The sequence below is a fragment of the Punica granatum genome, chromosome 2 (genome assembly GCF_007655135.1).
Source record: "Punica granatum isolate Tunisia-2019 chromosome 2, ASM765513v2, whole genome shotgun sequence".
NCBI lineage: Eukaryota > Viridiplantae > Streptophyta > Magnoliopsida > Myrtales > Lythraceae > Punica > Punica granatum.
Genome location: NC_045128.1, coordinates 1,362,758 through 1,375,705, shown reverse-complemented (window position 1 = coordinate 1,375,705; position 12,948 = coordinate 1,362,758). Strand labels below are relative to the sequence as shown.

The 12,948-nt window shown below is 35.7% G+C and overlaps 2 protein-coding genes across 2 annotated transcripts; both read left to right on the top strand.

Annotated features, from left to right (window-relative positions):
• The first annotated feature begins 2,884 nt into the window (after positions 1 to 2,884).
• LOC116197583 (germin-like protein subfamily 1 member 13) lies at positions 2,885 to 4,041 on the top strand. The gene is made up of 2 exons (XM_031527760.1): positions 2,885 to 3,047; positions 3,296 to 4,041. Exons 1-2 carry the CDS (start codon positions 2,933 to 2,935, stop codon positions 3,850 to 3,852), a joined length of 672 nt encoding a protein of 223 aa, XP_031383620.1. The 5' UTR covers positions 2,885 to 2,932; the 3' UTR covers positions 3,853 to 4,041.
• Positions 4,042 to 6,007: 1,966 nt separating this feature from the next.
• Positions 6,008 to 7,167, top strand: LOC116197582 (germin-like protein subfamily 1 member 13). Its single transcript, XM_031527758.1, has 2 exons — positions 6,008 to 6,199; positions 6,383 to 7,167. Exons 1-2 carry the CDS (start codon positions 6,085 to 6,087, stop codon positions 6,940 to 6,942), a joined length of 675 nt encoding a protein of 224 aa, XP_031383618.1. The 5' UTR covers positions 6,008 to 6,084; the 3' UTR covers positions 6,943 to 7,167.
• The last annotated feature ends 5,781 nt before the right edge of the window (positions 7,168 to 12,948 follow it).

Below are 12,948 nucleotides of genomic sequence, written 5' to 3'. Positions count from 1 at the left end.
AAGTGTTTAATAGGTCACCCCTACCTTCTACGTACAACTCGAACGGGGCAGGCTTGGACATAGAGGATGGTCCTATATATAGAAGAGGATAGGGCTTGAATTATGGCCCAACCTAAGAATAAATAGAGCCGAGATCGGAAAGACCAAAAGCCTGTCCAATGCAATGTCTATGTACACATATGCGTATTGACATCATATTCATATGCAAGAAGGTGAATACGTTTGTTACAAAACTTATTTATGGTCCTGACGTCCATCTTGACGTGAATTACACATAGAAGAGGATAGGGCCTGAATTATGGCCCAACCAAAGTATTAACAGAATCGAGATCGGAAAGATCAAGAGCGTGGTCCAATGCAATGTCTATGTGCATATATGCGTATTGACATCATATTCATATGTAAGAAGGTGATTATGTATATTCGGCTTTGTAACAAAACTTATGTATGATCCTCTCACGTCCATCTCGAGATCCTTTTCTGTGTGGTTAAATAATTGAAGAATATGATTTATACCTAATGGCGCCACGACAATTAACTTTCTATAGATTAAATATACACGAAGTAGTAAATAAATAAATAAGTAAAATTTTGACCAAGCTAGTTGATGTTGCTTGTAAACACAAGTTTCTAGGGTGGACCAGGCAGGAACCAGAGGGAGGAGTAGTCTTTTTGAAACATATATTTATATATATCAGCACAAGTGGAGAAAATTGAGAGGCTTAGTGGTAAAATATGTATTTATTATCTGAATATTTCTTCCGTATAGATAGGGACAACATCTCAGACACATATTTGCTTTCGTTCCCCAAATTCTTTTGATTTTCTTGGGGGTTCGATGGTCTATTTTATGTCATATGCCGCGGGTCGTAAGGCATGCATGTGACGATCTTTTCCAAAATATACAAATATATATATATATATATATATATATATATATATGGATCTAGGCATCCATGTCAAAATCAGCTATACGTGATTTATATTATCTATGAAAAGTTATAAAAGTATAGAGATATTTTTGAAATAATAAAATTGAAGAAATACTCCGTACTTTTATATATAATATATATATATATATAAATATAGTTATATATATTTATGTATTATCGATACGGGAGGGTGCAATTATGGGGTTAAGGCACAAAAAGATCATTTTATTTTGAACTAATCTTATTAAACTATACATTAGGGGAATGTACACATCACATGTATAGATAAAAAATTTTAACCTGCCCTCTTAGGCATACAATAAATTGCACAGCATAGTATGTGTATCAATTTGATAAAAAATTGGTTAATCTTGTTATAATTTAGAAAATTCAATTGATTGATTTTATTTTACAATCTTCCCTTAGGGCCAGGGTTTAGAGTAAAAGTTGGAGTTTATTAAATGCAAACACTGTTAAACTTTGATGAAAAAAAAAACTATTAGGAGGTCTGATGCAGTAACATAAACTCTTACTTAAGATTCAAGAAATTGAAAGTTGAACACGTCATTAAAACTACATATATTTTTTATTTAAATTATTTATTTTTTTTATATTAAGCGTGTCAGCCTTCTCTTTACATTAAACAGAGAAAGAAGTATTTTTATATCAATTACTTTTTCCTCCATTGATCTTATGTGTCTTTGCCCTCTTCCCTTTAGGCGAATGGTCTTCTCTGTGATAAAGTTACTAATATCTTTTTCGTAGACTAGAAAGAGTTGAAAATTCAACCTCGGAGGCTTCTGATTTGAAACTAGACACTTGGCATTGTGGGAGTTTATAACAATTTAGTATAAATAATAATAAAAGTGAGATGTAATAAAAATAATAAATTTTGTAATTTTGTATAAAGTTCTAGTAACCGGAAATATCAAAATTTTGAAATGTGACTTTTTCACTGCTAATGTAATCGGCCTACTGTTATGACGTGCATGACTTGTCAGGGGAAAGAATAGGAGTTATAGCGCCGTCATTGATTCGATTGATCCTTTGCGTGAACATCTCCTCTTCTTTGTATCTTTTCTCGCTGAAGTCTGAAAATGGATGTAACACACCTTTTACATATATTCACAATATTCTTTCATATAGTTGAGAGTTAACCCATGCATTTATAAGAGGTTGAATTTCACAATCTATCATATCGAATTTTTGAATTGCAGATTGATCCAATTACTTATAGATCTAACAAAATTTTACACATATTTCAAAATAACTAATAAAAATAATGAGAAAATAATTCAAACATAAATTAATATGTTTGGTCCTTGGACCTTTTAAATGAAATAAGATTAAAAAGGTAAACTCTTGGAATTCTATGATGATGTGACACCATAAACTTTCACCATTTGTCGCATTTTCATTGGTTAATAATTGACAACTCACTATCCTCTGTATAACACCAACATCTTTATTACCCTAATCTTTATATATTTTGTATATAGATTTTTCACATGCTTCTTGGTCGAATGAATGATATTTAGTTTATTTTTCGGTGGATATAAAGTTTAATTTTATGTACATATATAGTTCATTTAGCAAGGTTACATACACCATGCATTTTTAACACGTGAATCTATTATTTTCTTGGCCAAACAAGGTAAGTAGTTTTTCTTCGATGAGATCATGGAGGGAATAATTTGGTACTTAAACTAATGAACCAATCCACCGAAAAAAAAGAAACTAATGAACAAAATTAAAACCACAAGTCACATACCATTTTTTTCCTTTTCGTTTATCAATTGGTCTTGTAGTAGTTGTAGAATGTTTCAGCCAGATAATCAGTTTTAATTAAACTCTACGCAATATTGGAAGACACCTGCAGCTGAAAAAATCTGTATTTGGTCAATGCCACTAATCTATAAATAGGCTTGTGATATGTGCTCAATCCCTCAAACCCAAAGGTACTCCCTCACATTTTCTCCGATATAACTGAGTCATATACAATGAAGCTCTTTGTAGCCCTACTCTTGTGTGCTTTGGCGATCTCGAGCAGCTTTGCCTTTGATCCTAGTCCACTTCAGGACATTTGTGTGGCTGTAGATGAGCCCAAAAATGCTGGTATTTACATATCTATATCTATATCTTTATTTTTATTTTATGTGTGATCTATATATATATATATATATATATATAATACATGTACGTGACTTTCATTCTGTCACGTAAATCCTATATGCATGCAAACACTAAACAAAGCTTCCTTCCTCTTATTAGAGGTTGCCCATGGGGAAAATAATTCACATGGATGCATCTTTTGTATACATATCATTAGATATATATGTTCTAATTGCCATATATTTATGCAGTGTTTGTAAACGGGAAATTTTGCAAGAACCCGAACCTTACAGTTGCTGACGATTTCCTCTTCCGAGGGATCAACATTCCTCGGGATACCAACAACAACGTCGGGTCCATTGTGACCACTGTTGCCGTTGACCAGCTCCCGGGTCTAAACACTCTAGGGATCTCTTTGGCTCGGATCGACTATGCCCGTCATGGCTTGAACCCACCCCACATCCACCCACGTGCAACTGAGGTCATCATGTGCGTTGAGGGCGAGCTCTATGTTGGGTTCGTCTTATCAAACCAGCTTGGAAACAGGCTTATCACCCAAGTCCTGAAGCCTGGAGACGTGTTTGTCTTCCCATTCGCGATGATTCACTTCCAGCTCAACATTGGCAAGACCGCCGCAGTTGCAATCTCAAGCTTGAGCAGCCAAAACCCCGGTGTCATAACAGTTGCTAATGCTGTGTTCGGATCTAAGCCACCGATTAAAGAAGATGTCTTGACCAAGGCATTCCAGGTGGACAAGAAAGTTATAGACGATCTCCAATCTCAGTTTTGGTACGACAACCACCATTAAAACCAAATGAGAGAGTGAAAGAGGATAGTTTATATCCATCAAATAAAACCCGAACGTGGGAATTAAAACATATTCGGTATGTTGGTGTATTTCTAATTTCTAAATAAAATTAATGGTGTGTTTCGTCGATATTAATGTTTCTTGTTATTATGAAATGCTACCTTTCTAATCAGTAGTACGAAGATCCTCTCTCTCACTCTCACACACACACACGGATAATGTGATACTCTCCAACATCACCACTGCAATTATTAATCACATGGCAATGGTCATGAGTGTATTCAGCCGCAATCTTCAGTATGCTCAACTTTAAAATGATTTTTTTTCTTTTGTTATAAGTGAGGCCTATAAATTTATTACAACAAAATAAAAATTTTAATATCTAATAAAAAAAATGGGTAGATTCACAACGAGTATCAAACTTAAAACTTCTTGGTTACCAGCAAAAGCGTACGCCATTATGCTACACCCTCTTTGAGAATGATAAAAGTTTTTTTTATTGCCGTTGCATATTCAAGATCTGATCAGCACTTAACCATATATAGCATGTTGGATTTGTTTAGAAAATTTTCGGTCTGGATCTAATTAATAATAAGATGATAATATTTGATTTATATTTGGCCGTGTATAGTTTATTTCTAATAATCTTCAGATAATTACTCCAACAATTGAAAAAAATAAAAGCGAAAATTGAACCAACCCCCTCATATGTATCCATATTATGATCAAGAGTAGGTGAAAACATTCGGTTTTGTAACAGAACATGAGAGTAAGAATTAATTGGAGATCCTATATATATATATATCTATGGGGTTAAACAAAAGAAATTTATGGTTAGCTTTATGTACCTAAAAATGCCACGACGAATGCCTTCCATGGATTAATATACACGAAATAAAAATAAAATGATGATAAACTTTTGACCTAGTTGATGTTGCTAGTAAGGATAAGCTTTCAAAGGTGGACCAGGAACCAGAGTATGAAGTCTCGTGCGTTGGATTGGAGTAGGGCTAACCTAATGGACTTTAATTAGGTGAGGGTAATGTTCAGAAATCTATACAAATGGTCAACTAATACTCATAGCTCAATCTCACCCATGAAAATATAATAATTTCATACTAGCGGCTAAAAATTTGTTGGTTTAACTCCGTATATTAACATTTTCTTTTCCATCAGTAAAGATTTCTATCGGTGTATGTATCATTTATTTTGTAGTGATGTCATCACCAAAAATTAAAAGGTTATAGATTTGATTTTCGCCAATAGAATTAACTATGTCGAACATGTTTCTATTTTCTTGCTTTGTACTCATGGATCTTCTTTGTAAATCGAAAAAAACAGATAGAACTACTATTTTTTTAATTTATAAAGAAAAATATATTAAACTGTATAATCCCTTCATGTTATGTGCTTGTGCTATTCCATGGGGTGCATGATATCTTACCTATAATTTCTTTGTAGTTGTATAAAGCTACTTATCTCTCTCTCTCTCGTAGATTGGAATAAGAGTTGAGTTTTCAACCTCGGAAGCTTCGAATTAAGGATATGTAATTTATTTTTCGGGCGTATATAAAGTGTATGAATATATATATAGTTCATTGATCAGCACAAAAAAAAAAAGTTCAATTAGACTAGGCTCTATACACCTTGCATTTTTCTATCACAGTACGTGAATTTCTTATGTTCTTGGCCATATAAAATAAGTTATTTCTTTTAAAGAGCTGTGCTACTGCGGTGCTTACTCTCACCAAAAATCAAGAGATCCAAAATTTGATTTTCGTCAATAGAATTATTAGTGCCAATTATTTAGCTTTTTATTTTAATTTTACTAAACTCATGGACCTTTCTCATTCGCAAAAAGAAAAAAGAGTATTTTCTTCGTGAGATCATGGAGATAATAATCAAGTACTTAAACTAATGACCAAATTAAATCCACACGTAACATATAATATGGATTTTCTTTTTGTCTTATGAATTGGTCTTGTAGTAGTTGTAGAATGATTCGTCCAGATTATCAGTTATTACTTAATCAAACTTTATATAATATATTGGGAGACCAGGTAAACAAGTGACCTTAAATCCACCTGAGGCACCTGCAGCTGGGAAAATCTATGTATATGGTCGATGCCTCTTATCTATAAATAGGCTTGTGATATGTACTCAGTCCCTCAAACCCAAAGGTCCTCGATCACGTTTTCTCCGATAGAACTAAGTCCTACTTTGATATATACAATGAAGCTCTTTGTAGCCATACTCGTGTATTCTTTGGCAATGTCAAGCAGCTTTGCATTTGATCCTAGTCCACTTCAGGACATTTGTGTGGCTGTAGATGAGCCCAAAAATGCTGGTATTTACACATCTATATCTATATATTTCATTCCGTCACGTACATCCTAGCTATATGCATGCAAACACTAAACAAAGCTTCCTTCCACTTATTCGATGTTACCCACAATTCACATGGATGCATCTTTTGTATACATATCATCAGATAAATATGTTCTAATTGCCATCTTTTTTCTTTTTGCAGTATTTGTGAACGGGAAATTCTGCAAGAACCCGAACCTTACAGTTGCTGATGATTTCCTCTTCCAAGGGATCAACATTCCCCGGGATACCAACAACAACGTTGGGTCCTTTGTGACTACTGTTGCTGTTGACCAGCTCCCGGGTCTTAACACTCTAGGGATCTCTTTGGCCCGCATTGACTATGCCCCTTACGGCGGCCTGAACCCACCTCACATCCACCCTCGTGCAACTGAGGTCATCATGTGCGTAGAGGGCGAGCTCTATGTTGGGTTCGTCTTGTCAAACCAGCTCGGAAACAGGCTCGTCACCAAAGTCCTGAAGCCTGGAGATGTGTTCGTCTTCCCATTCGCGATGATTCACTTCCAACTCAACATAGGGAAGACCGCCGCAGTCGCAATCTCAAGCTTGAGCAGCCAGAATCCTGGTGTCATAACGGTTGCTAATGCCGTGTTCGGATCTAAGCCACCGATTAACCCGGATGTCTTGACCAAGGCTTTCCAGGTGGACAAGAAAGTTATAGATAATCTCCAATCTCAATTTTGGTACAACAACAACAGTTAAAACCAAATAAGGGAGTGAAAGAGGATAGTTTATATCCATCGAATAAAACCGAGGCATGGGAGTTTGTTTCCTTTGTTCATGGTTAAAATATATTCGATATGTGTTCGTATGAGGTGGAACCGTTCTATGTTTCTTATAATTAAATGTTCGTATACTAAGGTGGAAACGTGGTATGTCTTTCTAAATAAAATTAATGATATGTTTCATCGATGCTGTTTCTTGTTATTATGAGATGCTTCCTTATTGGAAACTTGGTCTCTCTCTCTCTCTCTCTCTCACGCGAAGAATGTGATTTGCGTAACTCAAGAGTGAATTCTAATTGAGCTTTCCAACATGATCACTACTCTTTCATTAATCAAAGTGACCTTTTCTTAATAGAATCAATGTTATAAACATCGCATGGCAATGGTGTCATGAGAGATTAATTATTTGCAATCTATGTATAATGTGCTCCGCGTTTGATGGGAATTGTATTATTATAAATTTGATGCGAAAGATAATAGAAGATAGTAATTACTTATCGGGGAAAAAAGAGAGTGAAAGATGATGCAAGTAATTACCATGCTCCTCTTGTCTGAATATTTCCTCCGCTGACCCAAACTGTGGTGCCTGGAATATATTTGTGGAACTTGTACTTCGTGATCCTCGACCATGTCCTTTCATAATGTTTTGGTGCCAACCCATCTCATCCAAAGGGAACAAAAGAGGACACTGTAAAGGATCATAACATCCATAATAATGCTTCATTCTATGCCGTTGTCTGGAGCGTGCGTGAACAAAAATATTGCGCTCATGTGGGATGTTCGGATTGTTGCCTTCTACCCATATAGCTGCAACTTGATCTTCTATATGGCTATTATAGACACGTTGATCAAGGCTTGCATCACTCCGTATACGCAATGCACAGATATCTAATGGCAAGCCCTCCAATCTACGCAAAACTCTGGCATATGGGTTGGCTGCTACGATAGACATCAACTTTTCGACAATGGAATGACATAGGCCTGCTTCTTTCATGATGGCCAATCTATTATGGACTTCATTGTCAGTATCAAAGAAATAAAGTTGAAAGAAGCATGGACCTTGCTCAGAAAACACCAGCGACGGTATATTTTGATAAGTTTGCCCCTGAGCTCGAAAGGCTTAAACACCTTTCCTTGAGCCAATTCCTGGTCTAGTTTGACTCCAAAAGAAGTAAACGAAAAATGCTATTGTATGCTCTTATATGCCTTCGAAATTCTGCAGATTCGTCGGACTCCGAAGTGAATAAAATATAGAGAACATCCGGAACTTGTGGTAAAGCTAATGTTACCTGCCCTTTGCCACAACAAAAGAACGGAGTCTCGTACTGAAATTTTTTAGCAGAGCAATGCTCACAGAACGTCGGTCCGTGCATTGTATACGATGGAGAATAAAAAGAAGGAACTCTTGGCTGACCTGGAACATGAAAAAAATGGTGTAATAAGAAATAAAGCTATACACTAATTTATTGGAGCATAGGATTTTTAAAATGCAAGCTCATTTGTCTAGTATATAAAGATATACTATCATTTTAGTGAATAGTGCTATCATTTTCTTTAAACAATATTCCGGTAATGGGAAAAGTTCCACGGAAAGTAACGATTTTAATGAAAGGCAAAGCAAACCATATACTAAGATCAAATTTGGTAGGCCCTAAACTTTATAAGTTTTCATGGCTAAGCTAACGTAAAGGCACTTTATAGCAATTTATATTTAGCATGAGTTAAAAAGATAAAAGTCTTTGAAGTTCCAGTATAAAATTGTCCAGAAGAATGCACAAATATTTTCTTCCTAAATTCTTAAAAGTAAAGAATCATAAGATAATAACTATTAAGTCAACAATTATGGCATAGTTAAAAAAAAAAAAAGATAGCTCAGTGCTAATCTTTTATGCATTGTTGTTTTAAATGCGAGGTAATTAGCAAGGCCTGTCGAAACCCTCAAAATAAAATCTGTTTTCCCAAAACTTGTAGTGAGAAAAGGGTGAGAGTCGAGTCGAAAACCCAAAGAAGGCTAATGAATTTTCTAAACCAATGAGCTAGCAAAAGTAACGAATGGGGAATTTTAATAATTAAGAAACTAAATTGCAGCAAAAACAATTTAAAAGTGCAAGGGAGGGCGAGTAATCAATAACGGGAAGCCGTATGACTTGAGTTCGAAAACCACCTAGTGTTTGGTTGATCATTGATGTATCAGAATGTAAATTTCAGCAGCTAAGAGTCGAGTTCCCGCGACCGCAAGGAATTAACTAGCATCTAAATTCTAACTAGTCAAAACACCGTCTAACTAGTAAGTTCATCAACTAGTTAACAAGGTATAGACCGATTCCCTAATTAATTAAGCAACGGCTTTAAGCATAAGGATGTCTTAACCTGAACGATTAATCGATTCGTCAATTAATTGACTCGTCCAATCATTCTCTAACCAATTAGGGCAGAAACTACCGTTCGTTCCTAATTAGTCTTGCTTCGAATCGATTTCTACAAACGCCGTAGTAGTCGTCGATAAGCTAACTTACAAATATCATATTCACGACCATGAGAGAATACTTGTAACGATGACATCCAAGAATGAATAAGTGCTGAAATCGAAATATTAAAACCTGCTCCTCATAACCAAACCGTGAAGTTTCCGTTCTCAAGTCAAACGAAACGAATTAGCCACACATGGCTATGCGGGAATCCATGAAAACTGACAATCGTTGGAGGAACACTCAGCAGCCGCTCGCCTCTTTTCCAAGTTTCTCTTCCCAAAAACTAAAAAACCCTAAACCTAGATGATCCTTAGATTTATATATCTCTCTCAAAGCTAGGAAACAATAATGAACATATCTTTAAAGATTTCCTAAAAACTCGCATTGTAACTGAAAGGAAATTCTTGGATTTGCAAATAAATCGGGGATTGATTTTGAACTCCCTCTCGATAGATTGTGCACATGGTGCACCACTAACCATAAATCTTTGTATCATTGTAAGTTCCATCTTGATACTTCAATGACCTCCAATTCATCCCGAACATGCATCGAATTGCCTCCAACTCTTTTCTCACACAAGTTTTCCTAGAAACCGTCATCCAAGCATCAGATACCATAAAAACAACATAAAATCAAGTGTAAATTGTACCCATTTCATGGACAAATCCTCCCTTATTAGTAACCCCAGGAGTATACTGAACAATTCAAAGGGATATTTTTTTATATTGTTCTACTAAGTCTACGAAGCTAACATAAAAGGACACTCGAGACCAAGCTCATTTTTCAAAAACACCACCGTGTACATATAAAAAAACTCAGCCTTTCACTATTCTAATTTGGGATTCACTGTGTAAGCTGCAATATCATAAGGTGGTCATTGCATAGGAATCTAAGATGCTAGATAGACACTAAAAACCAACATCATGCTCTCGGTCAAAGTTTTAAATTTGTTTGCAAATAATCTTTCTACATGTTGATTCCTTCTCTGGCTGATTTTTTTTTTATTTGTTTCAGTTCTACACAGTTGAAGCATTTGATCAGTTCATATAAAAAGGCAAGATGCAGCATCTTAACATAAGGCATCTCTAAATGGCTATTGGAGGGGGGAAAAACTTCAATATTCAATGGATAACAGACATGCATACGCATAACAAAGTAGGCACAACTGGATGAACTCAGAGATACATGCAATCTACATCCAAAGGGTGAGGTACAAATAAAAATATGGGTAGACATTATATAGAGGTAGAAAAATTGGATAATGCCTTCTACTCTGTTGTAGTAAGAAGCGTGGAGAAACAAATAAGAATATTTGTCTCCATTTCACAGTGGACTGAGTTCTGCAATGTATTTGCTCTCTTACTTTCTCTGCTTGCAAGAACGACTCTTATCTTGCCCTCCTTTTGTCCAGCTAACATTCTTGAATAATAGTTGTTGGACCAAGAGCGCTTCAAGCTCTATTATCCAAAGATATAGAACATAATAAGTTGAACCATTTAATTAAGTGCCTATTACTCTATAGGAAGATATGTCAGCTAACCTCCATCCGCGATAGCACGGACCTACGAATGCGAATGTGTAGCACAAGCAGGTAATTGCAGAGCTGGGCATATTTTAGCAAGAGTAATCTAAGGGCATTAAAGATCATAAATACAGGATGATATATATAGGTATATCTTGTATAGCATGCATTAATAATTGCCGAGCACATGGAGATTAACTCAATAACATAAGTTAAAACTTGCTTTGTGCATCAGAGACCAAGGCAGTGGCGATGAAGGCATGACAGGACGGCAAAAATCACAGTGGAGGAAAGGAGCCCAATCGGGTTCAGTAAGGCACTTACAAGAGGAGGCATGGACTGGGAGGACAGCGGAAGTTCTCTTTTGGGGCCCTTTGAAGGGTGGAACAGTGAAGCCGCGGGAAAGGAGGGGAGCACGTATCCCTATTGGGGGTCCTCTGAAACAGTGAAAACGTTGGACGGATCGGAGGGCCTATTCGGTAAATGCAGCAGCGTTTTTAATCAACGGGAAGGTTTTGAATGGGCAAGGAGGAGGCAGGGGAAGGGAGGGAAAACATAAAGCGCCAAAGCAAAAGTGTGGTTTCTTTTGCTCTGTTACTTTGCTCTGTTAAAGGGGTGAAGGTGCGTGGGAGTTCTAATTCAAACGGCACTTCTTGTTATTATTTGGAGGAAGCACCTGTGGGAAAAAGGCATCTAATCGAAATATGTGCTACCGCCAAGGGCACTATGGGAATAAAAAAGTGGAGAAATAATAGGAAGGGCATTATGGGAATAAATAAAAATTAAAAAATAATACAGTGAGCTCCACACTTTTATAAAAATGATAAATTATAGATTATAGATTTAATATTTAATATTTCTCTTTCATTATAATATGATTTAAATCTCTTTTATAACTAAAATAAAAAATAGTGCTTGATTTAGATTGTCCGTGTTTACCATCCATTTCTGATAATCTTCAGATAATTACTCCAAGAAATGCCAAAAAAAAAAAAAAGAGTAGGTGAAGACATTAATGCAATATCTATATACACATTCGCAGCCACATCATGCGCGAGAATAGGTGAAAACATTCGGTTTTGTAACAAAACATGAGTAAGGATAAATTGGAGATCCTATATATTATGGGGTTAAACAGTAGCAAATTATGGTTAGTTTTATGCAGCCAATAATGCCACGATGAATGCCTTCCATGGATTAATATTCACGAAATAAAAATAAAATGAGCAAATTTAGACCTAGTTGATGTTGCTAGTAAGGATACGTTTTCAAAGGTGGACCAGGAACCGGAGTAAGAAGTCTCGTGCGTTGAATTGAAACGTTTTTATATTAGCACAGATGGTACAAAATGATAGGGTTTGGGTGGTAAAATATATATCAAATCAATGGGTTTGGTTTAGGTTATTTGACATGTATTCTCGGTAAAATATATATCAAATCAACGGAATAAATAAAATCAATGATTGTGAAAGCTTTATCTATAGTCGACCGGCTTATTTCTAACTTAAATTAATCGGGGTCCATTATATATAGGGTATTTACTTAAAATGGCTCATGGTTCGCCCGTTTTGTCAAATCTATCATATGTTTTTTTTTGTCAAATCTATCCCATGATTTACTTTTTGCATCAAATCTATCCCGGCGTTATCTTTTCCGTCGACATCTAACGGCCGTGCTGACGTGGCGCTTACATGGCAAGTGTGGCCCACTATCTCTCCACGTGCCACGTCAGCACGGCTGTTAGATGTCGACGGAAAAGATAACGCCGGGATAGATTTGATGCAAAAAGTAAACCATGTGATAGATTTGACAAAAAAACATATGATAGATTTGACAAAACGGACAAATCATGAGTCATTTTAGGTAAAAATTTCTTTTATATATATATATATTGCTTAACAAGATAACAATGGTCCTTCATTCATCCACAGGCAAAAACAGATATATGGAAAATGTACTCATATAGAAATTATAAGAGTAGAATATATCG